This window comes from Chiloscyllium plagiosum, chromosome 36 (genome assembly GCF_004010195.1).
Source record: "Chiloscyllium plagiosum isolate BGI_BamShark_2017 chromosome 36, ASM401019v2, whole genome shotgun sequence".
NCBI classification, from domain to species: Eukaryota; Metazoa; Chordata; class Chondrichthyes; order Orectolobiformes; family Hemiscylliidae; genus Chiloscyllium; species Chiloscyllium plagiosum.
The window spans coordinates 37243561-37271145 of record NC_057745.1 but is presented as its reverse complement, the minus strand read 5'-3'; the positions used below and the strand labels follow the sequence as shown (position 1 = coordinate 37271145).

Below are 27585 nucleotides of genomic sequence, written 5' to 3'. Positions count from 1 at the left end.
CCTCCCTGACCTATCACCTTCATCTCCTCCCCCACTCACCCATTGTACTCTATGCTACTCTCTCCCCACCCCCACCCTCCCCTAGCTTATCTCTCCACACTTCAGGCTCTCTGCCTTTATTCCTGATGAAGGGCTTTTGCCCGAAACGTAGATTTCGCTGCTCGTTGGATGCTGCCTGAATTGCTATGCTCTTCCAGCCTCACTGATCCAGAATCTGGTTTCCAGCATCTGCAGTTATTGTTTTTACCCCACTGTTCCTGTGTTCAATCACATGCTGTCTTGCTATCAACAGCAGTCACTCACACCTCTGGAATTTAGCTCTTTTGACTAAGAGCTCAGGCAAAACAAACTCTGGGTGAGTAAACAGATTATTCCTTTGCAGGTACCACTTGGTAGCTCTGTTGATGACAGAAACCGGACTGATAAAGCAGTAACTGCTTTCCCATACACAGGACATAACTGGGCAATTTCCCACAGTGCATTAGATTAGATGCACTATAGTATGGAAACAGGCCTTCAGCCCAACAAGTCCACACCAATCCTCCAAAGAGTAACCCACCCAGACCCATTCCCGTACCCTATATTTACCGCTGACTAATTCACCTGACCTGTACGTCTTTGGATTGTGGGAGAAAGCTGAAGTACCTGGAGGAAACCCACGCAAACAGGGAGAATGTGCAAACTCCACACAGTCACCCGAAGCGTGAATCGAACCTGGGTCCCTGGCGCTGTGAGGCAGTGCCAGGAATGCAGCTGTATTGCAACAGCTTGGTTGGGGGCACAAGTATGGAACAAGTCTTTGAACTACTGCTGGAACTTCTTCAGTACCCAGTACCTTTAGAGTTTTGATAGCTTGTGGAATGAATCAAACTGATTGAAGACTGATGTAATGCTGAGGACATCAGGAAAGCCAAGATGGATTGTCCATTTGGTATGTCCTGCATGCAGATGGTTGCAAGTACTTTAGCCTTGCCTTTTGAACTGACATGCAGGATTTCTCCATTGCATTTGCAGAGCCTCCACTATTTGGCTAATAGTTAATTGTCCATCACCATCCATGACTTAATGTAGCAGCTTTTCAGAGCTTAAATCTGATCTATTGATTATAGAAATAGCACGGATGCTTCTTTTACATGCTGCAAATACTGTGCGGCACACTAGTGCCATCTTGCAGCTTCCTATAAACTAGACTTGGCTTCAATGCTTCACCTGTACCACAAGGACGAATGAATTCTAATTAGAATATTAATAGGAGAAAGGAATTTTCTTTAAAAACAATGTCAGGGTAAAGGGACTAACTTGTTCAAAAAATAAACCTCTGGCTCACTTGTGTAGAAGCTGTGCTTTTGACCAATTTATATAAAATATAGAGGAGGAGGATTGTGCTGCAGTGATAGTATCCCTACTCTGAACTCGGAGGACCAGGTTGAAGTCCCACCTGCTCCAAAAGGTAAGTAGTAACATCTCTAACAGGTTGATTAGAAAATAAAAAACAAATAAAGTTGCAAGAAGGTGATTTTAAAAAACCTTTCACAAATCAAGTAATTGGGGTCTGGAATGCATTGCCTATGGTGGAAGGAGGTTCAATGGAGGAAGTCAGGAGGACACTGACAGTTATTTGGATAAGAATAACATGGCGAGCTAGGACAGCAGGAGCTGGTAATATACTTATTGGAAGAGCTACTGCAGCCTTGGTTGGCTGAATGATCTCTTTGCACAGAGACTTTTGTGAACATTGAACATTAGTTTTGAAAAAGACGTTTGAGAGACATAACTGCTTTATTCTGGTTCTTTTGTTATTACAAATTTAGAATTAAAAGGAGATACAGTATTTCAATGCTATTTTCTTTTATCAAACTACCTTGGAAATAAAATACATTTTCATTCTCTGAAAGCCTGTACAATCAATCCAACGAATACCTAGTGATGTGCAAAGAGCTATTAACAGAAAATGATGAGAAGAATTCCCAGCATCCATTTCTTTGGTTTTCTTCAAAAATAAAACTTTTTTCCCCCTCTCTGCCCTGAAGGTACATGAACATCACCTAGCAGCTAGATCACAGGACTTAACAAAACAAAGTATTTCACATCCTCCCCCAGCATACATACACTACCTTACAGAGTTCGAGCTTTCATTGCATGGAAAAAATTCTTCAGCCCATCATGTCCACACTGATTAAGCACTTATTTATTCTAATCCTATTTTCAAGCACTTGGTATGCTATGCTGTTTGAAGCGGTCCTCTAAATGCTTCCTAAATATTGGAAGGTTCACTATCCTTTTAGGCACCGCGTCTCAAATGCCACAACTTTCTTTTCTCCTCAGATCCTCTCTAAGGCTCCTGTTTTTCACATTAAGACTACATCCAGTAATTACTGGGCCCTCAATTATGGACAAATTTCTCCCTATGCTCCTGTAAGTGTGTTCCCCCCAGTCCTCAACTCAAGTTTTGTCACCCTAAGGAAATTAACCCCAGCCTATTTAAAAACTCTCTTCACTGTACTGTTCCAGTCCAGGAAACATCTTGGTGAATCTCCTCTGCACGCCCTCAAGTGCGGTTACAATTAGGAATAGTACCATTCAGAAAGAGACAGACCTAAATATTGCTGCAGCCCATTTCACTATCCCCAGCAATCCCAAATGTGAGCCTCAGGTATCCAAGGGTTCCTGCAGTTTGAAGTCTTCGGGTATTTGGTGAGCAGTTTGGAGTACTTTTAACCAGAGTCATGAATTAAACAACAACATTTGACTAACAATCTCAGGAATAGTTCGTTAATTTTTGTTGCTGTTTATAATTAATGTATAATGGATCATAAGTCCCATAAGGTCAAGAACAGCTTCAGAAGAAATAGAGGAAGTGGTTTCAAGAGAAACAGCAGCAGCTTTACCAGTACACACATTCTTTCAAGATCTGGTTGCCCCTCATCCCCCCCATAAACTTCTTTATATATTCCTTTTGTCGCTTTCGCTTCACTCACTAAGCATTTTCTTTCCTATATTCAGTTTCTGCCTTTGCCTAGAATGACAAGTGACTGACAGCAAATGCTGCTGATTGGTGACAGAATCGGAAGGCTCCAAATTAGTGACAACGTTGTCACAATTTTTCAGAACTGAGAGAGTAAGAAACTGGCTGGAAGCACAGCAAACAAAGTGAGGCATGTCTGGCCAGTGACCCCTGAGGTGAGTTGGTCTCCATACTCATCCAAGAGCTGCAGTGCCACGCCATTCGTCCATCCGAATCCCACCTGCAGGGACACAACACAGCATTAGTTGTCAGACAGAAGAGAAGTAAATCATTCAGTCCTCCAAGGCTACAATGGAGAAACACGTATCATAAGTGAGGGTTACAAGTTTAAAAAGGATCAATTGCCTTTGCCAATTAATTTAAAATCTGTGCTCTAGTCTTCTATCCTTCCAAATTTCTACCCATCTAAATTTATTCAGATGCTTCACGATTTGTCGCTGCTGTTGAATCTCTTGAGATTCAGTATCCACAGTAAGCCTGTGACTGGGGAAACATTCCCCAGTGTGTCAATACTTAATCTTATTTCATAAAATCATCCCAAAATGCTTCATCTTTCCTCAGAGTAATTCCCTCACCTGGGAATCAGCCTTGTGGAACTGAGAGAATACTAAGCGTTATATCCCTCCGTGAGGAAGGCCACCAAAACTGTGCAATACTCTAGGTAAAACTCTTACCCAAGTTTTATACTCCATGCATTTCCCATTTAAAAAGAGACACGCAAGGCTTGGAGTTCAGGTTCCACCCCCACCCTTTCCGGAACTCACTCAAGACCCCAGATGACGGTTCCCATCAACTCCCTTAATGTTAGCACGGACTTTGCTAACAACTTGCGGCTCCTCCAGTCACAGGCTTGCTGTGGATACTGAATCTCGAGATTCAACAGCAGTGACAAATCATGAAGCATCTGAATAAATTTAATGGGTAGAAATTTGGAAGGATAGAAGACTAGAGCACAGATTTTAAATTAATTGGCAAAGGCAACAAACAAAAACTTGTTTGTGCAGGAGCGGTTAGGATCTGGCTGAGAATGTGAGTGAAGCAGATCTAAAAAAAAAAAGGCAGCAGCAAGAGAATGTCATTAAATGACTCAGAGATCTGATGCAGACTTGGGTTGAATGGCTTCCTCCTGTGCCATAACAATTGTGACTGCAATATCAAAAAGGGAAAACACCTTCAAACAATGTCATCAACTGAAGTAACAAAGCACTCTCTGGACCTCAAAAAAAATCCCACGTGCATACCTTTTGATTCAAGGCCTGGGAGGACTTGATCATTTGTTCCACAAGTGAAATATAATGATCGACTCATTGTGAATTACCATCCAAGTCTGACACCCAAATACTGAACTCCTATCCAGAGGACAACCTCTTGAGACTTCACAACCATTCACATTAACATCAGCTGATGTCAATGAATGAGCTGTTAACTTCAACAGTGAACTACATCTTCCCTAGGCATACAAAACGTACACAGCATCCTGCAGAGCAACAGAAAGTCACATGGACCAAGATCCAATTAAAGTTAGTTTTGCTTAGAGAATGCAAAAAGAGAGCCTCTGGAGAGGCTAGAGATACTGGGATAATTCTGTACAGAGGACAGAAGAGATAGGATAACATGATGTTGAACGTATCCAAGTTTTTAATTTGGTGAGCAATAAATGATCAGGAACAGAGTCTATAAAAAGGTCAATACTTACGCTAATTGGACAAAATTCTGGGTTGGTGGAGGGAAGGGCAGGACGATGGGGGCCGACGGGGGGTGGGGGGGCAGACAGGGGGGGCGGCAGGGGGCATTAACACGTCATCTGGAATGTGTTGCTCAAACAGGCAAAGAATGCAGATTCAGTTGTAAGGGAATTATGAAAAAAAAGAGAAGATGTTTGAATGGCTATTGAATGAAAAGAGCAGGGAGGGTGGGTCAGAGAGCCAGCTGAATGATGTCTTGCTATGCGGGAGCCCCTGGAGTTGGGTTACATTGTAAAGCATGGAAATAGGCCAGAGAGAGATTGGCTGGCTGTGGGGGACACCAAGGATCTGACCACATTCAGTGTTGATTGACACTGCTTAAGGTTCCAGTGGTTTGATCCACATTTTGCTCTGGCTAATATGCTCATCCCAACCTCTGCAGAACCACTGACAATTCAGATGCATTTAAATAGCTATGACAGTTGTTAGAGGCGCTCTGACCTGGACATCATATTCTCCACCACCACCTGGATTGCCATCCCCATTGACATCATACTGCAAGAACAAAAAAATGCAAGTTAGTTGTACAGTCTTTGCTCTATAGCAAGAGGGGCAAATGTTTGAAAACCTTATTACTAACAGTTAAAATTAACCCAACATTAGCAGATTGCTTTTCAATTTACATCATAACCCTCAACCCACAGTGGTTAGCACTGCTGCCTCACAGGACCAGAGACCCAGGTTCAATTCCACCTTCAGATGACTGTGTGTGGAGCTTCCAAGTTCAGCTTGTGTGTGTGTTTCCTCCCCGATCCAAAGATGTGCAGGTTAGCGGATTGACCACGCTAAATTGCCCGTAGTGTGCAGGGATGTGTGGGCCACAGGAAATGCAGGGTTATGGGAGGGGGTGGGGGGGGGGGGGGGGGAGGGGGTAAGTAGGTTTTGGGTCAGACATTCTTTGAAGGATTAGTCAAGACTCTTTGGGCTGAATGGCCTCTATTTGCACTCTAGGGATTGTGTGTTTGCAGGAGCTTTAGATGATTAGTTTGAGAACCCTGTCACACCTCCCTGTCTAGAGTGGGTTAGACTCTTCATTAACAGTTCCTAGACTATGTCGACAGGTGCTGTGCAAATTCCTTGCTCAGTCATTTGCATACACAACAATCATCCATTTCTATCACATTTAATCAGCCTCAGATTGTATCCATTTTATCATAATACAAAGAAAAGAAGAATTAACCCTCTAGAGATAGCCATGATTTTCATATCTCTGAACCCAACCAGCTAAATTCATGTCAGGAGAAGAACCAAGCTTACACCACAACCAAGCAGGAGGGAGCTACGTTAGACCAAATTGAGAAGAACCGAATGTGTGGACATTCTGATTGCAGAACAACTGATGGTAACCGCCCCTCAAAAAAAAACACACACACCTTCTCAAACATAGCCTGATGCTTCTCATACAGTTGCCAGTTTGAGTGGATCCACTTCTGTGCTTGTTGGAATGCAATCCTCTGGCCTGCCTCAGAGTTGGACTTTGCCAGGCCTGGGTCATTTACAAAGTAAAACCAACAAATTGAACAGAAGTTCAGATGATTTAATAGAGATTTGTGCCCTACATACAGGAGATATTCACTAGGAGATCAGGGACCCACAGACTAAATAAATATAGAATGTACACTCTAGTTCCTTCCTTAGTCCCTCAATAGCACAAAATCCCTCACCATTCTTAAACCACTGCCAATGCTCACTCTTCTCACCTTCCACACAGCCCATTAAAACAAAACAAGTTTGGAGTTGTGCAGTTTTTCTAACCTGCCACACAATATACACTGCGGCTGGGATTTGTGACCTCCTGTCCAGAGTTCTGAATGCTACAGGGATGTTCTCTAATGAAGAATGAGCCTAACACTTCCTCGCACAGACCTCAGTACAAACTGCATCACTTCCCTGACTGGTCTCCTATTGAACCAGTCGTTTCAGCAACTTGTTTGTTTCCATCTATTTTGGCCTCCACAAGGTATTTGAACTTTACCAAACCATTCATCCATCCCTTTCTAATGCTCTCCTAGCTAACCTTACTTTAACCTTCAATCATGGGCTTGTCCAAGACTCTACAACCCCCACACTGTTTGGCTTCATTACTATGCTCGCTGACCTATAAATGTTGCCAAATGTTAGCATGGAGAATGTTGCCAAATTCTCCATACTCAAATTTCATGGTCTCATCCATCGCTATAACTATTAGGTAATTCAGAGGGTGCAGCAGGTAGCCTTGGTAATGGAGAGGTAATGTTACAAGCTCAACTCAAGGACGGATGGGAGATCAAAGTTGTGAACAAACCAAAACAGTGGCTGGTAAATGGCAGAGGATAGTGAAATAAAACAATTCGTTTGGGAAGAGAATTGTGGTATGGAGTGAAGCTCAACCATAGCCTTCATCAAAAAGAAAACAAAACATCATGGTAGACATTGGTGAGGTGGTATCAGGGTCACCAAGTACTTGGAAACAGATAACCAACCTTCAATCTGGTCAAAGATAGGAGGCAGCATTGGGCAAAGATATAGGTATTACGAATACGGCCATACACAGCCATTTAGGACACTGACTGTACAAAACCAAAATCAGCCAATTGCAGCTATATTCATGCTTCGGTTAGCAATGACCCACTGCTCACGATCAGTCACCAATGGCTGAAAAGGAGGACGACCATCTCCCCTTCGCCAGAATAGGAACACTCTGGGGTACCTAGAAACTAATCAGCAACAAGAATATAAACCATGAAGTCAATGCCTTTTCCCACCAACAGCCACATTTACTGATTTTCTTTTAAGTTCTTCCTGTCTACCCCAGAAACACTCACCCTAGCCCTGCCAATAAAAGGAAAGCAGGACTGTTTTACCTTCAATGATCATTTGCTGCAGGGGTGGCCAGGCATTGGGATAGTCCCACTGCTCACCACTTGGCAGCAGGGATGTTGGGATTCCATTCTTGTACGACAATAGTTGTTGGTTCTGTGATAAAAGCACAGATCATATATGGTGAGGGATCTACAGAAAATCCTGCAGCTCACTTACAGAATCCTGCCAGCCCATTTACTGGCAACACCTGATGTCGGTCACTAAGTTTCCATTCCAAAACATGCTGCATTGACCAATCTTTCGGTCACCTGTCTTAAATCTCTCTAAGTGGCTCAATGTCAATTTTGTTTTATAACATGTCTCTGAAGGGTCTTGATGTTTTAACACTTATTGCTCATTTCAAGCAGAATACTGGAGAAATGCAGCAGGTGGAGCAGCATCTGGAGAGACAAACAGCTACCATGTGTATTTGACAAAACTCTTCAGCAGTCAGAGTCACAGATGTACAGCACAGAACAGACCCTTTGGTCTAACTCGTCCATGCTGACCTTATATCTTAAATTAATCCAGTCTCATTTGCAAACATTTAGCCCATATGCTTCAAAACACCTTTAATGGTAAGGTGTTCAAGTCCTGCCCCGATTTGCCTTTCAAAATGCAGCTTCTCACATTTACCTAAATTAAACTCCATCTGTCACACCTCAGCCCATCGGCCCATCTGATCAAGATCCGGAGATAGCCTTCTTCACTATCCACGACACCTCCAATTTTGGTGTGATCTGCAAACTTACTAATTATTCCTATGTTCACATCCAAATCATTTATATAAATGTCGGAAAGCAGTGGACCCAGCACCAATCCTTCCAGCACACTGTTTTTCCTATTCGTATACCCATCCAGATGCCTTTTAAATGTTATAATTGTACCAGCCTCCACCACTTCCTCTGGCATTCACTACCCTTAGGTCCCTTTTAAATCTTTCCCTTCTCACTGGAAACTTATGCTCCTCTAGTTTTACACTCTTCTAACCTGGGGGAAAAAAACACACACCTCGGCTATTTATCCTATCCATGTCAGTCATGATTTTATACACTTCTATAAAGGTCACACCTCAGCCTCCAATGCTCCAGAGAAAATAGGCCCAGTCTATTCAGTCTCTCCAACCCTGGCAACTTGCTTGTAAATCTTTTCTGAACCCTTTCAAGTTTCACAACTTGTTTCCTATAGCTGGAAGACCAGAATCGATTGCTGTATTCCAAAACTGGTCCTGTACAGCCACAACATGACCTCCCAACCCCTACACTCAATGCATTGACCAATAAAGGCAAGTGGACTAAACACCTCCTTCACTATCCTATCTGCAACTCCCCTTCAAGAAACTATGAATGTGCACCCAAAGGTCCTACTTTCAAGCCAACTTTGCATCCAAATGGCTATATCTCCCTGGATTTCAGGCGATCTAACCTTGCTAATCCATCCAATATGGGAAACCTGAAGTCCACACAGATAGCATTCACTGCTCTTGCCTTCAATCTTCTTAGTCTCTTCTTCAAAAAAAAAACTTTAAAAAGTGAGACAATTTTCCATGAACAAACCCATGTTTACCCCTAATCATTCCTTGTGTTTCCAAATGTGTAATCCTGTCTGTCAGGATTCCCTCCAACATACCCACCACTGACATCAGGCTCACGAGTCTATAGTTCCCTGGCTTTTCTTTACTACCTTTCTTAAATAATGGCACCACACTAGCCAACCTCCAGTCTTCTGGCACCTCACCTGTGGCTATCAATGACACAAATATCTCAGCAAGGGGCCCAGCAATTACTACCCTAGCTTCCCATAAAGTTCAGAGTTACATCGGATCAGGTCCCAGGGATTTAATACACCTTTGTGTTACAAGACATCCAGCACCATCACCAACTCAGTAACATGGACACCAAGATTTCAATCTCTCCAAGTTCTTTGGCTTTCATATCCTTCTCTACAGTAACAGCCAACAAAATACTCATTTAGTATCTCAGCCATTTCCTTGCGTGGAGTAGAACGGTCCAGCTGGAGCTAGTATGCTCTGCCCGTTCCCACCCTCCTCCGCCTCCGACACACAACAGCCCAGTGGCGACCGACCGAGGAGGCTCCCTGAGCAAGTCTGCTGCACACAGGCCTTGGAAACAGATTGTGATGTTTGCCTTTTTAACTTTGTTTGTTGTTTATCTGACGAAGGGTATACTACGTGCAGCTATAGGTAACTTTTTCTTCTTCATTTTTCTATTCTGAAACTAAGGAATGTACCTAGGTACTCTGTATCCAAAACCTGCCATGTGTTCATGACATTATTACAATCTTGTAACTGAAGCTGGACCTAGGTATCTTTGGACCCAAGATGGTGCTGTAAGTAGTGATTTATAAACTTTCATTGTATTCATTTGAGTACAGTGACAATAAAGTTAATTCAATTCCTGGGGGTTCCACACAGACTGAGTTTTTGATCTTTAAGGGACCCTACTCTCTCCTGAGTTACTCTTTTGTCCTTAATGTATTTGTCAAATCTCTTTGGATTCTCCTTAACCCTATTTGCCAAAACCATCTCATGTCCCCTTTTCACTCCCTCCTGATTTCCCGAGTACACATTCCTACTGCCCTTATACACCTGGAGGGATTGACTTGATCCCAGCTGTCCACACCTTACATTCCCCTCCTTTTTCTTGACAGGAGCCTGAATTTCTCTAGCCATCTAGCATTCTCCACACCTCCCAGTCTTGCCCTTCCCAGTAACAGGAATGTATTGTCTCTGAACTCATTATCCAATTTTCGAGCCATTCCTTTACCCGAAATAGCCTTGCCTTTGAAAGTTCTTGCCCAATACCATAAAACCTGGCTTTCCTCCACTTTAGAACTTCACACCAGACTTGAAACAATAACTAATTTCTCTCCACACATGCTGCCAGACCTGCCAAGTTTCTCCAGCATCCTCCTGGATTTCCAGCATCCATAGTATTTTGTTCCTATGTAAACATTTGGATTGTGCTGCTGCTGGTGCGTGAAGCCCAGATGATTATTTGGTATCAACAGCCACTGAACTGTCAATAGCACTGAGATAATAAACTGTCCCAATTCAATGCACGTCAGTAATTTATAACAAAAATGACCCTCTCCTGAAAATGTCAAGTTTTTCCTGGAATACAGGTTTGATCAACAGTCATTAATGGATTTTTCATTTGAGAGTCTTAACCAGCTATCAGAATGCAGAAGACACTAAGAATCTAACCAAATCCCATTGTCAACAAACAGGTTTCCTTTCTAGTAAGGAAAGTAGTAGTTGTATGGATAGTCATCTGTGGTAAGAACCCTCTTTTCCTTAACAGCTGCTTGTCAAAACGAAGCAACTGAGGCGACATAAGGTGCCAAACTGTAGTCCACCTGGTCAACCCAACGGTATCGCAAGGGTCAGCTTTTCCAAAACTGCCAGAGGTTGTGTTGCCCATGGATCCAGAGTTAGTAGAAAACATGATACGTGAAGTAACCTCTTGTCTCAAAGATCCTGGCAAGTGTCTTACTACTTTTTTTTTTAAAAAAGGTGGGGATTGGAGAGGAGAAAGAAAGGGAGTGGAGATTGGGGGTATTCACTCTTTGAAGGCCAAGAGAAACTTCATCCCCAAACCCCAATCCCAGAGTGAAGTATATTTGGGGCAACTAGCCATTACCTCCAGGTAACGGATCACCCTCTCTGCTATTTTTCCTGGTTCCTGCTCAACAAAACACTCAGCCCAGAGAGGAACCAAATTGGAAGCATAGAAGGCAGTGTTGCTGTGGTTAGTTATTAAGTTGTAGTCAAACCAGACGCCTTGTGTTTCATCCCAGAAAACATCGTGTACAGCATCAATGCGATGCTTTAAGGCATCCTCATAGTACTGTGCCTTAGAAAAATTACCTGAAAAATAAAGACAGGTGAATTAAGGATCATATCAGCCCGAAAGACTCTTGTATTGGGGCAAGACAGGAATGGTAGAAAAGTTTGAGATATCAATCATTGCCATTCGGTCCAACCTGCAGACCAGATATCCCAATCCAATCTAGTCCCACCTGCCAGCACCCAGCCCATATCCCTCCAAACCCTTCTTATACATATACTCACCCAGATACCCCTTAAATGTTGCAATTGGACCAGCCTCCACCACTTCCTCTACCAGCTCATTCCATACATTTACCACCCTCTGAAAAAGTTGCCCCTTAGGTCTCTTTTATACCTTTCCCCTCTCACCCTAAATCTATGCCCTCTAGCTCTGGACTCCCAACCCCAGGGAAAAGACTTTGTCGTCTATTGACCCTCTCCATACCTCAATTTTGTAAACATCTTGGTGCAGTGTAACTGAAGCACTTCTCAGGGGACTGGGACTTCTGCAGTGGGCTGAACGAGAGTACAACAGCACGCAAGAATCTGAATCTTACCATTTTTCCCTAATGCATTCTGCCGCCAAATGCAGGAGGCAATCAATACCAGTGTGGGAATATGCAAATAAAGTTACAAATGGCATAGTTGTTCACTGGCAGCTTTAACAATGTATAACGAATGTCACTTCATACAGCATAGCAGGTCAGTCAGCCTGGACAACATGGTCAAGTGCTGGAATGCAGCTTAAAAATGACATTGCAGCTCAGGTGACCACAGTATGGAGTCCTTTATTTAGACTGCCTTTTTACATGACTAATGCATTGCAAGTCTTAAACAGAACAGCAGACTGGGATGTAATAAAACACAAGAAAATGAATATTAGATTTTTATGCACTAGCCCATAGAAGCATACCAACCCAGCAGCTTGTGGAACATTGCTAGAATTCGCTCATTCTTGCAGAGGACAGAGTTCAGGTCAACAGGGAGGATCTGTGTGGTTTTTGTGTCTTTCAAAGTTCCATTATTCTTCCCATTGGGGTCAATGAACCAGCGGGATGAAAAATCCCAACCAGACTCTGCTCCAGTTTTTAGCTCTATCCACAGGTCTTCTTGGGCAGAAGAGGACAAAAACAAAGAGTGTCATTCAACCATTATAAAGATAAGCTTTATTTTACCTACAGCACTCTGACTCAACTTTTAGTTTTAATGTGCCTCACCTGGGCATCAACACAAATTGCAGATTCACTGCAGAGTTTGGACTAGAGACTCTAACCACGACCTAACTGGAAATGCTCTCTACAGTGCCCTCAAAACACCAAGCTCATGCAGCACGGAATTGGATACAGCACAAAGCTCTCTCTTTTGGTATTAAAATGATTTTTTAGAATAAACATTACCTTCTGGGACTGCCTGAGCCAATTCAACATCCTTACTGTAGGATTCTGGCCTGTTTTTGAAAAAGGAATAAATTTAACTAAAACAATTGTGGATAAGCACAGCAGGTCAAACAGAATGATCAGATGAATAACTCCAGAGATTCCCAAGAACAGGCTCCTTCCAGAGTTGCTAGGCTTTGTCCTTGCCCAGCTTTTACTGCTATTTTTTTGAAAGAGGTGAGTCCTGAAGGGTTACACCCAAAACGTTGACTTCTATACCTCCTGATGCTGCCTGGCTTGCTATATTCTTCCAGCCTTCTAGCTATTTTCTTTTTAAAGTTAGCATGCATTCCCACGAAATGCTAGCATGAATTTAAAGTTGAGAAGGTCATACAAAATGCTCATCTGTTCCTCCCCTAATAAATCTGAGGAACATGTCGATTAAGTTAGAAAGAGCAGTTCACATCTGTACAAACCTGGGACCAGCTGCTTCAACAATATACCGATTCAGACGATGAGTTTTGCTTCCTACACTGACAGGCATGACTCGATTCTTCATCCAGAATTCATACTCCTTATCCAAGAGATCAATACTTTGCCTGATTTTTAAAAAAAGTTACATTTCACATTATTCAAGCTTGGAGATGTGAACAGCACAAGCACCTGTCACTCCTCTGCTCAGGAGTTAGAGAGATTCAGCTTGCCCAAATTCTTTCACTGGGGTGTCCTCTGATAAGGCTGATATTTACTACTCAATCATTGCAAAATCACCAGAGAGTAAGCCTTTGACCGGCTATGATGTAGTAATACACCTGTTTGGCTTGCATGGACTTTCTGAACATTTCACAAAGATTGGTCCAGGATTTGAGTCACATAGGCCCAGAGTAGGTACACACTGATAACTTTCCCTGCAGGATATCAGTGAGCCAGTTGAGGTTTTAAAACACAGTCAGACAATTTACTAACATACTCATTTCATATCTTAAATAAAAACACTCGCCAGCGATGTCAATACTGTAGCACAACAGATGCTTGCTCAGTCTACGGTGTCCAGTGTAGCCTTGGAGTGGAAGAAAATACTCAAAAACCAAACAGACATCACAGCACAGCTAACAGTTATCAAATAGCTCACTTTAAGAAGTCTAGATCATTTGTGACATTGATGTAACTCTCCATCATCAACACCAGGAAGGGTGGCTGACTCCTGCGTTCATAGTAAATTCGCCCTCCATTTGGGATGAATTCAAATCTGGGAAAGAAAATCAACATGTTAAACATTAGTTATGTCATTCTTCTCCTCATCCCTCAAATTTGTGAAATGGAAGCTCACAATGTTTAACAGTAGGATTGATGGTAGAAGCTACAAGGAGACCGGAAGCAAGAATCAAAACAAGTGACTGGAGACTGTAGTGTCAGACTCACCACACAGATACAGACCCCTTGGTCCAAACTTGAACAAGCTTCCAACTAGGCCCCATTTTGCCTGTGTTTCGCCCATATCCCTCTAAACCTCATGAAAAACCAAAAGAACTGCAGATGCTGTAAATCAAAGAAATTGCTGGAAAAGCTCAGGACTGTGGACAGAAATCAGAGAGTTAACACTTCAGGTCAAGAGACCCTTGCTCAGAATTCCCTCCTAAGCCTTCCTTATTCACATCTCTGTCCAAAAGTCTTAAAGTTTACAACTGTAAATGTATCTACCACTTCCTCTGACAGCTCATACCACAAGAATTCCACCCTCTGGAAAGTTTGCTTCTCAAGTCCCTGTAAAATCTCTCTCCTCGCACCTTAAGCATATGCTCTAGTTCTGAGCTCTCCTATTCTAGGGGAAAACACACAGCTAAGCTCCACAGAGCTAAGAGGAGAAAAATAAAATCAAAACAAAAAAGAAAATCCAAGTGGTCAGATTTTAAACTTATGGATCAATTCCTAGCTAGGTTAAAAGGAACATCAACAACTTGGAATGATTTACTCACTGCCCCTCTCCAGAAAGTCAAAAATATTTGAGTAGGATATAGAATAGAAACTTATTGTCACATGTACGTTTACAGGAAACCCAGTGAAAAGTTTTAAGTCGCTCCATCACAGCACCTACAATGACAAAAGTCACACATCACCACATTTAAAAGGAAAATTAAGATAAAGTTCATCACAGTTCAGTTAATGGCTCCTAGGCTCAGGGTAAGTCGATTAAGGAACAATGGACTACCCTGAAGATGCAGTCAGGATGAGACTGCCATGCCGGGCCACTGGAATACCTGGATACCAAAGATTGCCACACAGGGACAAAGCTGTCATATTTCTCCTTCATGTATTCAGGCCTCACTGTGGACCTGGAACCTCTGCCTAGCCTGTGATTGCAGGCCAGGGACCCCACTCCAGGGTGTCTCAGCTCAGCCTGGCATTACTGCCGCTGCTGCTGGAGACCATTTGCCAGGCTTAGAAGAGAGCAAACAAAAAGAGCAAAGTAAAAAGAGAAAAAAAAAAGAGAAAAAGAAAACAGGCAGATGGGAGCAGATGATCCTCAGGCTCAGCACCCCTCTACTTCACCACCATCTTGGAAAAAAAGGTGGGAAAGAAAGATGGAAAAGGAAATGGGGTGAATGAAGAGAAATTAGGTACAAAGAAATTCAGTGAAATGAAAAACAGGATTAAAGGAGAAAAGAATAATTATACTCCAGCAAGGCTGATCCCTCACCAACATTACTGAAAACATCACAACTACAGCAGACCATTTGCTGCAATGCGAAGAGTTAATTTCACTGTTCTGAGGGGGATATTGGACTTGAAATATTAACTGTGCTCTCTCCACAAATGCTGCTAGTCCTGCCAAGTTTCTCCAGCAATTTATTTTTACTTCAGATTTTCAGCATCTGCAATTACTATGTTTCATTTCACCCTAAACTATTTCACCCTAGTTTCCTTTGACTTCTCAAACATGGTGCCTCTATTTAAAAAGAAAAGAAATAGCTTTGATGTAGAAATTGCATTACTGCTCACTCTTAATTTGCTTTGAAAAGACAGCAGTGAGCAGCCTTCTTGAATATCTACAGTCAATTGGGCAGCACAGTGGCTAGCACTGCTGCCTCACAGCATCAGAGACCCAGGTTTGATTCCAGCCTCGAGTGACTGTCTGCGCAGAGTTTGCACATTCTCCCAGTATTTGCGTGGGTTTCCTCCGGGTGCTCCGGTTTCCTCCCACAGTCCAAAGATGTGCAGGTTAGGTGAATTGGCCATGCTAAATTGCCTATAGTGTCAGGTGCAGGGATAAACATAGGGGGATGGGTCTGGGTGGGTTGCTCTTCGGAGGGTCGGTATGGACTTGTTGGGCCAAAGGGCCTTTTCCACACTGTAGGGAATCTAATAAAAAAATACTGTGTTCGTAATGGCACTGGATGTACTAAATAAATTCCAGATTTGACAGCAGCAAAGGAACAGCAATATAGTTCTAAATGCAAATAGGGAGACTCAGAGGGTAACTTGCAAGTAGTGCTGCGACCATGCTTTGTTACTTTTGTCCTTCTAGGTGGGAGGCCACAAGTTTGGAAAGCATGTCAAAAATTGGTGCAGCATATCTTGCACATGCATAGTTGCAGCAGCAGGTACCAGCAGTGGCTGGAGAGCTAATCAGGTGAGCTTGGTTCTGGTGTCAAGCTCAGAACATTGTTGGAGTTGAACTCATCGAGGCCAAGTGGGATGGATTCCATACATTTGACTTGTATCATCTCATCGATGATGGACAGACGTTGGGATGTCAGATAATCAGTTACTTGTTCCAGAATCCCCAGTCTTTGGCCAGCCCTTTGACCTACAACATTTACTTGACAATCAGACACTGAACTGGACCATAGTAACCCCCATAGCTAAGACTCCCTCTAATTAAAGTGCTCACTCTTAGGGTTATAGGTCTCATTGCCTGTTCTATTTTACCTTTGCATGAGATACAGAAAATTTTCAATCATTCCTTTAGAAGTTTCCCTCATGTCAGACAGCAGAAGCCCTTTTATTATCCAATAGGAGTCCCTAAGAATGAGAAGAAAACAATTCAGTATGCAATCCTGGTAGAGTGCACATTGAGCCTTCACTACACAGTGTGGGACCATTCTGCCATGATGCTTACAAATCAGCAATGTTAACCTGTTAGAAGAGAAACTAACATGGTCACTCTAACAGGTGAAAGACTTAACAAACAATCAAGGTATTTTTCAATGTATAATTTCAGTTACATCACACTAAACTTTTTTGCTATAAATTCTGTGACTTACAATTGCCTACTCCACAACCACCTGAAGGAGCAGCACTCTGAAAGTTAGTGCTTCCAAATAAACATGTTGGACTATAACCTAGTGTTGTGTGATTTTTAACTTAGTGCTGAGCCGGTGATCGCTGATGGAGATTAAGAGGTCCAGGAAGGGGAGGGAGGTGTCTGAGATAGTCCAAGTGAATTTAAGGTTGGGGTGGAATGTGTTGAAGTTGATGAACTGTTCAACCTCTTCATGGGAGGTGGTGCCAATGTAGTCATCAATGTATTGGAGGAAAAGGTGGGGAGTGGTGCTAGTGTAACTGCTGAAGATAGACTGTTCCACGTAGCCAACAAAGAGACAGGCATAGCTGAAGCCTATGCAGATGCCCATGGCTACCCCTTTCATCTGGAAGAAGTGGGAGGACTCTAAGGAGAGATTGTTGAGGGTGAGGACCAGTTCAGCCAAATGAATTAGAGTATCAATGGAAGGGTACTGGTGGGGATGTCAGGAGAGGAAGAAACGGAGGGCTTGGAGGCCTTCGTCATGGCAAATGGAGGTGTATAGAGACTGGATGCCCATGGTGAAGATGAGGCATTGGGGGCCAGGAAAATAGAAGTCTTGGAGTTGGTGTGGAAGCCCCATGGGTGGTGTCCCGAATGTATATGGGGAATTCCTGGACCTTTTGGGGGGGGGGGGGGGGGGTAGGGGGTATAGGATAGTATGACAACAATCACTGCTAACGCAACAAGTCCACAATGCACTCTTACCAGTAATAATACTCCCTGAAACGACCACCAGGTACTATCAATGGTTTGGGCACATAAACCTGGGAATACAGTTCTGGGTGTGCCTGCACATCCAGTTTAATCTGAAAGGATCAAGAGGTGCATAATCAGATTCAAGTAGAGGGACATGTCCCTAAATCCAACAATGAAACATGCATCTCATCATGCTCCACAAATTAAGATGAAGCTGGTCTATAACATCCATTTTGGGATCAATATAGCACCAAGTTTACAAGCAGATAGGCTTAACCTCAGACAGAGATGAAAGCAGTATTTAGGGATTGGTGCATGGATGGTGACACACAAGAATAAATTCTGTCTTCCTAATATTTAATTGGAGGAAAATGCTGTTGATACAGTGCTAGACATTGATAAATGCATGGCTTGTTTGGATGTTTGTGTCTGACATCCTGTATAAAAATATTTCACAAGAACAGGAGTGGCTAGTGAGGAGTTAGAGTTTGACAAGGACTAGAGCGTGTCTCAATAGGAATGCTGCCACACTCCATTTGGAGTTTTACAAAAGGAGGCCTGCCCACTTAAGAACATAGAACCCCAGTTTTGAATTTAATTGCTTATTTGTGGGAAAGGATGAGCTTGCAGGTTCAGTCCGCACTAGGTGAAAACTGAAGCACACATCTACCATAAGCTTATAGCATCACTACCCTGCCAACCCACTTTCGAAATGGAATTGCAGTGTCCAAATGTTTGCTGTTGCAGTGACTGTATTGGATCAACTGGTCAATTTCCCCCATCTGCACAACAAATCAGAAGTAAATCTATGCCAGTGAACATGCTGCAAGTACGATTCCACATATACCTTCCTCCCCAAGGACTTCCAGAGAGCATGTAGTTCTGTAGCCCAAAGGCGCAGTTTCTGGTCAGAAATTTTCTGAAGGATTTGGGGGCTGTAAGAGATGGTGACATTTTCATTAAGAGACACACACATAGAAGCCATAGCGGATGTGATCATAATGGATCTGCCCACTTCCCAGCTCCACATTCCTCATTTCCATTAGAGAAAAATTCTTGTTGAGCCTTAAATACATTCATTCAACAGTGAAGTGTTCACTACCCTTGATGTGTGCAACTCCAAAGTCTTCAATTTCAAATCAAAAACTACTGGTTGGAAATATTCAGGTCTATTTAGTACTGAGCAGGCAGAGAAACAGCTAGCATTTCAGGTCCTGACCTTTCAAATGAGAACCAGAAACAACTACTTTATTTTTCCATCCAGAAATGCTGCCAGGCTGCCAAGTACTATCAGAATTTTCTTTTAGCATTCCAAAGATCCACAATCCTCCAGTGAAGAAATTTCTCATCTCAGACTTATTGATTCACTAGAGTCTCTGGCCTAGTATATGGATGGCCGAGCTAGGGGAAACAACTTCTCAGTGTCTATCCTGTCAGGTTCCTTCATGTTTCAAGTGAGTTCACTCCTCATTCTCCTGAACGCCAGGCAAACGTAGGCCCATTTATTCAGCCTCTCATTACAGGAAGCAATCTTGCACACCTTCAGTGCTATGACACCAATACAACTGCATCCTTCCTCGGTTAGAATTTAAAAAACTGCAGTGTTCCTGGCATGATCTCACCAAAATCCTAAGCAAATGTAGTAACACTTCCTTATTCGTGGACTCCAGTCGCCTTACAATAAAAAGGCCAACATATTATTTGCCTACCTGACTGCAGTTGGATACAGCAAGCAGTGAGTAACTTCCAAAGTATGGTTACTGTTGCAGGACAGTCACTGCCAACTCTGCCATAGCCCGGGTAATGATCTGTTTAATACTAAAAGTGCTACTAATTATAAAGTTGATTTATCAAATCCAACTTTATTTGCATATGAAAAGAAGCTTACGTCAATTCAAAATGCTTTATGAAAGTGTCTATAATTCAGACATGCTATGAATTATGCCAGCATATGCACCAGCCATTTTACACATACTCAAACCTTATAGATAATAGTACACCTTTTGGGAAAAGTGCTAACCAGAACGTAACTTGTGAAAAGGCAAGTCAGAAATTAAAACCTATTCTATTAGATTCAAAAGACATCGAACATTGTACTGAGGGAGTACAACACTGAAAAGCCAAGTAGATTATGTAATGGGGTTGGATTACAACCTACACCCTCTGACTCAGCTATCAAACTGATGCACAAGGTCAATCCGCCCTAACACACATTTCATTAACCAGAGTTTGCTCAGACGCAATTTACAAATTGGGGGTACTGTTTCTAAAGCGCAAACTTTAAAAACTTGCGTTGACTGTAATGTGATTATATAACCATCATGTTAAGCTCAGTTTCACAATTGTCCTAGAAGACAGGTCAAGTAGTCTTTACTTCCTGATGAAAGGCTTATGCCCAAAATGTTGATTCTCCTGCTCCTTGGATGCTGCCTGCTGCATCACACATTTAAATAATTCAGCCAGCCTTGGACCTTAACCTCAGAAACAAAAGCTAAGACAGAGAGATTGTTATTTTTACACTTACTGATCACACCAGTCAGCCGGTGTCCATTTCTCAAACTCCTGCCCAGGAGCATCGAAGTATGTTTTGACAAAGAGTTTCAGTTGCTCCTTAGTTATCTCTGCAATAGGGGAAGTGAGGTTTCGAAAAGCTGCCAAAACGACACCTTCAGATTTTCAGTGGGGATAAGAGAAAGTTAAAAATGATCGAAATACAAATCTTTTTAAAAGCTGAAAGAAATCACAAGTCAGTAACTTTCTCTCAAATGACCTGATCCATTGTAAAAACAAACAGTTCATATAGCAGGTACAGCAGAGAAACAGACCATTTGGTTCAAATGGCTTATTTCAGTACTGCCAGATCCAAGGAAAAGGTTACAACCTGAAATGCTAGTTTTGTTTCTCTTCACAGATGCTACCATTCCAGAGCACTTAAGAGTTTTCTTGGTTAAGACTTGCAACATCTGTAGTATTTTGCTATGGGTTTAATATTGGTGTTTACATTGTGCATAAGCCTTTTCTCATCTTACTTTAATAATACTTTATTCTGTTCTCCTTCATATGCTCCAAATTTCTCAAACACATCTGTGGTTCTCCCCAACCATTCATTATGATAAAAGAATGGTGAAGGTGTGGAACACTGAGTCAAGAGGTTTCTCCTGACCCCTCAAATTTTTTTGTTGACTTGTTATATCTACCATGCTCTGGTTAACCACTCATTACTAGATCATCTTTGCTAGATCTACCCTATCAAATCCTTCCAAAATTTAAAATAACTCCATGAGGTCACCTCTTTTTTTTTTAAAAAAAATGGAGTAATAATACACAGCCTACTTGACTTCCCTGATAGGTAGAGCCCCTCAATTCTGTCAAACTAGTCAATCTTCTCTGCTCTTTCCCTTAACATATTCTTCCCATATAGTTCTCTAGCATGTTACTGAGTCAGACAAATTCCATCTCTAGGCTTGTGCTCAAGGAACCTAGAAAGCAGATGCAAGGGCTTCAACTAGTCTTAACTCCTTGGGTAAAAAAAAAGGATGACTACCCAACTGGCAAAACCACCAAGTAAGAACAGAACCAAGTTCAACTGTGACACACCTCAAATTCAATTATCCGACTACCCACTGTCTTAGGCTCTCACATGTGACGAATGGTTAAAGTTTAAAACACCCCAGTATGACTTTTCAGAAGATGGGGAACTAAGAAGAGATAGAAAAAAAAAATAGGGATGGAGGAGATTCCATGTTGAACATTTGTGCCCTTTAGCACACCATGTAAAAAATTAAGCAACCAGATATTTAAAGATGAAATGGATTCATCTCTGAAGTGTTTTCTATGCATTTTTAGTCTCATTAGTCAGGTTGCCAATGGCATATAGAGATAACATTCACTGGACTGGCAACTCAAAGGCCCTGGGGTCACAGGCACAACTCCCACCAGGTTGGCTGCTGGAATCTGGAACTGAAAGCTAGTTTAATAGTACCCTTTGAGACTATTGTAAAACCCACCTGTGCATTAGAATAGAGTTGTGACAGTGTGGAAACAGACCCTTTTGCCCAACAAGTCCACACCAAAGAGTAACCCACCCAGACCCATTCCCTACCCTATTATCCTATATTTTACCCATGTCTAATGTACCTAACCTACATATCCATGAACACAATGGGCAATTTAGCATTGCTAATTCACCCAACATGCACATCTTTGGATTGTGGGAAGAAACCGGAGACCCAGAGGGCACCCACATACAGGGAGAATGAGACACAGACACAGACACAAATATCCAATAGGGAAGGAAATTTGCAATCTTCAACTGGTTTGGTCTACACATTACTTCAGATCCACAGCAACATGATTAAAACTATCCTCAGAAATGGCCTCACAAATCAGTTTAAGGCAATTCAGAATTGGAAACAAATATTGACCTTGCCAGCATTGCCCACACCCCACAAAAAAAAGGGGGAAAAACCTTATAGAGAGTCAGTCATACAGCTTGGAAACCGCCTTTAGCCCAAGTCACCCATGCCAAAGAGATTTCCTAAAGTGAACTTGTCCCATATCCCTCAAAACTTTCCTATCCATGTACCTGCCCAAATATATCTTTTAAACTGTTGTAATTGTACCCATCTCTACCACCACCTCTAGCAGTTCGTTCCATATAGACAATTCCCTGAATATGTTGCATCTCCGGTCCCTTTTAAAATCTTTCCCGCTCACCCAAAACATACGAACTCTAGTTTTGGACTCCTCCAACCTAGGGGAAAAAAAGACCTTGACTCATCACCCTATCCATGCCGCTCAAGCTTTTATAAACTTCTATAAAAAGGTCACCCCTCAACTTCCGACAGTCCAGGGAGAAAAGTCCCAGCCGCTCCTTATAACTCAAATCGTCTGGTCTTAGTGACATCTTTGTAAATCTTTTTTGCAGCTTTTCCAGATTAATAACATCTTTCTTATAGCAGGGTGACCCAAATTAAATACTGTACTCCAAAACATGGCCATACTAAAGAACTTGCACAACATGATGCCCAACTCACGTTGGACTATAACCTCTCCGAATCTGTGCCAAGTTTGTAGCCATTACTGTGAAAGGTTGCAGGAGTGGATAAAACAGATGACGATTTTGGATTGTTCTGACTCTGGCAATTGACAGAACAACACATTCCAAAGCCACTATCATCTCCTCAAACTCCGTGATTGACTAGACTGGCTGATTACTTTGAATTTTACTTACAAGTAATATTTTGAAAAAATCCTATCAAAGTATTCTTTGGAAACTAAATGAAATGGAACCAAGTAGTCGACCAAGAAAAAAAAAGTCTTATACCTGGATTCATCTTCAATTTCATATCCACAAAATGTTTGTCATCATCAAAGAGCTTCGCCATCTGCACTTTGTGTAGAAGCTTTCCAGTACAGTAGATGTGGCTTGGGAAGTGAGAGAAGCAAGAAATTAAGTGGACATTCTATACAAATTTGCTCACTGTAACACCACAGATTGTATCACACTTAGTAAACATTTAGAATACTCATGCCATTTAAAGGTCCTTCAACAGGGAAATCCCTACATTCCAGTGGTATCCAAGTCTTTGCCCCCATACTCCAAATAGGTATTTATCATAATTGGAGGCCACGTATAAATCCATCACCTTATTAAATTGATTAAAATCCTGGTTACTAACAAATTAGATCAGTACCAAGAACAGCTCTTTTCTATACTCCAAATCCATGCATTTAAAAACAAGACAAGCCAGTGATGAAAAGATTTTCATGGCTACAGTTTGGATAGTTTGCTTCATGGTTAAAAGTTTACAATATCAGCTGCCTACTTCTGCAGTTTACGTACAATACATAATTCATAGTGCTCCTTCGAGAGTCAAGTGTAACGTACTGAATCATACACTTAACTGTGAGAATGTCTAAAACAATCTAGATTTCAGGGCATTTGCCAATCTACAATCCAGGGACGGACGGACAAACGAACGTATTTAAACTAGGTTTCATTAGACTCGTCTGATGCAATTGGTGATCCAGAGATTGTCAGACCCAACATCACTATATGAATTCTTCCATTTGTAATGGTGTGTGAACTCCATCCTGCATAACTGACTCCCAACTATCATTGCCTTAGCCAAAAAAATCCACATCCAAGAGAATATAATTAGCTGGATAACATAGTATTACATTAATACATATTGTCTTTAGGATAGGTTACACATCCTTTTATTCAATGAGTTAAACCATTGCCATACATTCAAACACCGAGCCATCCCAATATATATGCAGTCTTTGGGTAGATTTACCTGTAGGGCACAAAGGGCAAATTAGTTAGGACATTTACTCCAAATCTCTACCCAGGGGACTACTTAAAAGTGCAATGGAAGATTTCAGACAGGAATCTAATTCAGGTAAAATAAAAAGGAGAAAGATGGGCGATGAGAAGACTGGCAGATAAGAGAATGAGCAAAATACTAGGAAGGTTTCTACAACAGCAACGTACCTCAAAAAAAGTAGCCTATATTACAATATGCAAAACAGTGCTTTTCAAAAATATCCACTGAAGAGGTTTGAGGATTACTGGAAATAATATTTTAAAAATCAAACCATGTTCACCAACTACTTTAAACAAAAATTGAGAGCCACCTAATATCTGTGTATAACAGAGGGAATCCTGTTCAGGACTTCAAACCTAAAAAGGCAGGTAGAGCTTGGCGTGAAGGCACCACCAGTAATGCTCAGCATTACATTGGAATGCAATCTCTGGAGAGTTGCCAACCCACAATTCTTTAAACAGAAAATAAAACTACCAATTTAGCATTGAATTCATTTTATACTCCACAGAAAATAAACACTTACCTGTCACAGGGGGAAGGAAATCTTGTTGCAGATCCATGATCACACAAACAAAGTGCTACCACCAGCCAATTCCAAGACTTCAGAGCCATAATTAAATGAAGCTTGGAGGCAGCAGTCTCAATTAGTATAACAAGAGCAAGACTATTCAGCATTAAATGAATGTTAATCTCAGTGCAAAGGTCTAAATAACAGGAATCTGATAAGTCAGCAAAAAAAAAAAAGGGAGGAGAAAAACCTAATATCAAAGTTCAAGGCAGAGAAGTAACAGCATTAATGACTAAAGATGACCAAATGTGGCATTCAATAAAGGCTTAGAGTTGACATTCACCAAATTCTGTGACGTTTATATTTCATTAAAAGTCTCTCTAAAGCACCATTTGTCAATGCCCAGTTTATCCTGAATAAAATCTATATCCACTTGAATATACTTTAGATGTAATTAGGAATTGTAATTCATAATTTTAGTGAAATTTGGGGAATTGCTGTTATTCCTCAGCACCATCCAGTGAACCCTGCTGAAAGTATATTGTACGCAAGGTCGGACAGTGATCATGGCAATATGTTCAGGATTGGGGTTCAGAAAAGTATAAAAATCTGTTTTGAGACATTTCAGATAAGACATCAACACAGCCTTTCAGTTCAGATGCATCATGGTTAGTGGTTGGCCGCAAGTCCATGAGCCAAATGAAGTTCATAACAACAGCTAATTTTGCACAAATTTAATTGATCTGAACATATGGAAAGATTTGCTGCTTCATGTAAATGCACATACACACACAGATAACCCATGAAAAGATTAAATTTTACTTTCATTTCCCCACCAACCTGCAGTCAAGGTACAAATATTCATAAACAGAAATTGGCATACTCCTAACCCTAATTAAGGGAGCCTTTGAAAGGAAAGGTGTATTTGCAACCTTCAAAAGATATCCATGACATCAAAAGCCTGGTAAGAGCACAGGAGGAGGACCCTTCAAGGGAAAAGGGGTATTGTCATAGGCACAGGAGCTGTACAGCATGGAAACCCACCCTTTGGTCCAACTTAGCTATACCAACCAGACAGACATTCTAAATAAAATCTAGCCCCATGTCTCAAAATCGTTCCTATTCATATACCCATGCAGATGCGTTTTAAATGTTGTAAATTGTACCAGCCTCCTCCACTTCCTCTGGCAGCTCATTTCATACAAGCATCATCCACTGCATTAAAAAGTTGCCCCTTGGGTCCCTTTTAAAATTTTTCAGTTCTCACCTTAACCCTCACGTTTTGGACTCCCCCCACCCTTGTGAAATGACCTTGACGCTTTATCATGACCATGCCCCTCATAATTTTAAGCCTCTATAAAGGTCACTCCACAGCCTCCAATGCTCCAAGGAAAATAGCCCAGCCTCTTCCTGTAGCTCAAACCCTTCAAGCCTGGCAACATTGTCAATCTTTTCTGAACCCTGCACAACATCCTTTCTATAGCTGGGAGACCAGAATTGCGTACATTATTCCAAAAGTGGCCTAATCAATATCCTGTACAGCCACATGATCTCCCAGCTCATATACTCAATGCTCTGACCAATAAAGGCAAGCATCCCAAAAGCCTTGTTCACAATCCTGCCCATCTGCAACTCCACTTTCAAATGAATCTGTATTCCTAGGTCTTTGTTTAGCAACACTCTTCAGCACCTTACCATTAAGTGTATAAGTCCTGCCCTGATTTGCCTTTCCAAAATGCTGCACTTCACATTTATTTAAATTAAACCCCATCGGCCCATCTGATCAAGACACTGTTGTACTGAGACAACCTTCTTTGCTGTCCATAAAACTTCCAATTTTGGCATCATCTGCAAACATACTAACCATGCCTATGTTCACATTCAAAATCATGTATATAAAAGTTATAAAAAGCCGTGGACTCAGCAGCAGTCCTTGCGGCACACACCTCCAGTCTAAAAAGCAACCCTCCGCCACCAGTTTTCAACCTTCAAGCCAGTTCTGCATCCAATGGCTAGCTCTTCCTGTATTCCAAGTGATCAACTAGGAGAAAGTGAGGACTGCAGATGCTGGAGTACCAGAGTTGGAAAGTGTGCTGCTGGAAAAACACAGCAGGCCACGCAGCATCCGAGGAGGAGAATCGACGTTTCGGGCATAAGCCTGAAGAAGGGCTTATGCCCGAAATGTCGATTCTCCTGCTCCTCGGATGATGCGTGGCTTGCTGTGTTTTTCCAGCACATTTTTCAATTTCAAATGATCAACCTTGCTAACATGAGGAACCTTGTCAATTGTACCAGCCTCCTCCACTTCCTCTGGCAGCTCATTCCATACATGCACCATCCTCTGCGTTAAAAAGTTGCCCCTTAGGTCCCTTTTAAAATTTCAGTTCTCACCTTAAAACCCTCACGTTTTGGACTCCTCTCCCCACCCCCACCCTTGTGAAATGACCTTGACGCTTTATCCTATCCAAATCTTGACACTTTCCCATGCACAAAGCCACACTGACTATCCTTAGTGCTTGCTTTTCCAAACACATGCAAGTCTTGTCCCTCAGGATCCCCTTCAGAGGGGTCAGGCTCACCAGACTGATCTAGTTCCCTGGGTCTTCCTTGCCACCACATTAGCAATCCTCCAATCTTCCAGCGCTTCACTTGTGGCTGTCCATAATACAAATATCTCAGCAGCAGGCCCAGCAATCACTTCCCAGAGTTCTCGGGTACACGGATCAGGTCCTGGGGATTTATTCACTTATGCATTTCAAGACATACAGCATTACCTCCTCGTAAAACAAACATGTTTCAAGATGTTGCTATCTATTTCCCCACATTCTGTCTTTCAGTTCTTTCTCCACATTAAACACCGATGAGCATTTAGTTTCTCAATCTCCTGCAGTTCCACACGGACAGCC

General features: G+C 42.0%; 1 protein-coding gene across 7 annotated transcripts; it reads right to left on the bottom strand.

Annotated features, from left to right (window-relative positions):
- Positions 1-1760: 1760 nt before the first annotated feature.
- Positions 1761-26081, bottom strand: treh (trehalase (brush-border membrane glycoprotein)). Of its 7 annotated transcripts, none has more exons than XM_043677713.1 (15): positions 24695-26081; positions 23166-23266; positions 20364-20505; positions 18687-18774; positions 17849-17949; positions 16768-16860; positions 13970-14086; positions 13314-13436; positions 12859-12908; positions 12379-12570; positions 11274-11500; positions 7614-7725; positions 6144-6256; positions 5212-5265; positions 1761-3245 (listed from the first exon to the last, which is right to left on the bottom strand). In XM_043677713.1, exons 1-15 carry the CDS (start codon positions 24844-24846, stop codon positions 3105-3107), a joined length of 1806 nt encoding a protein of 601 aa, XP_043533648.1. In that variant the 5' UTR covers positions 24847-26081; the 3' UTR covers positions 1761-3104. The 7 variants fall into 7 exon arrangements, with proteins under 7 accessions (XP_043533648.1, XP_043533649.1, XP_043533650.1 ...); XM_043677714.1 differs by having other exon boundaries at positions 12379-12567; XM_043677715.1 differs by lacking the exon at positions 13314-13436.
- Between the last annotated feature and the right edge of the window lie 1504 nt (positions 26082-27585).

Excerpts from the sequence above, each read along its gene's own strand:
- treh (XM_043677713.1), bottom strand. The coding sequence starts at position 24,846 with ATGCTGAATAGTCTTGCTCTTGTTATACTAATTGAGACTGCTGCCTCC. Across the intron at positions 17,950-18,686 it reads GGAAGTCCTTGGGGAGGAAG|ATTAAACTGGATGTGCAGGC; the intron begins GTATATGTGGAA and ends TGATCCTTTCAG. Across the intron at positions 11,501-12,378 it reads AATGTTCCACAAGCTGCTGG|GTAATTTTTCTAAGGCACAG; the intron begins GTTGGTATGCTT and ends TTTATTTTTCAG.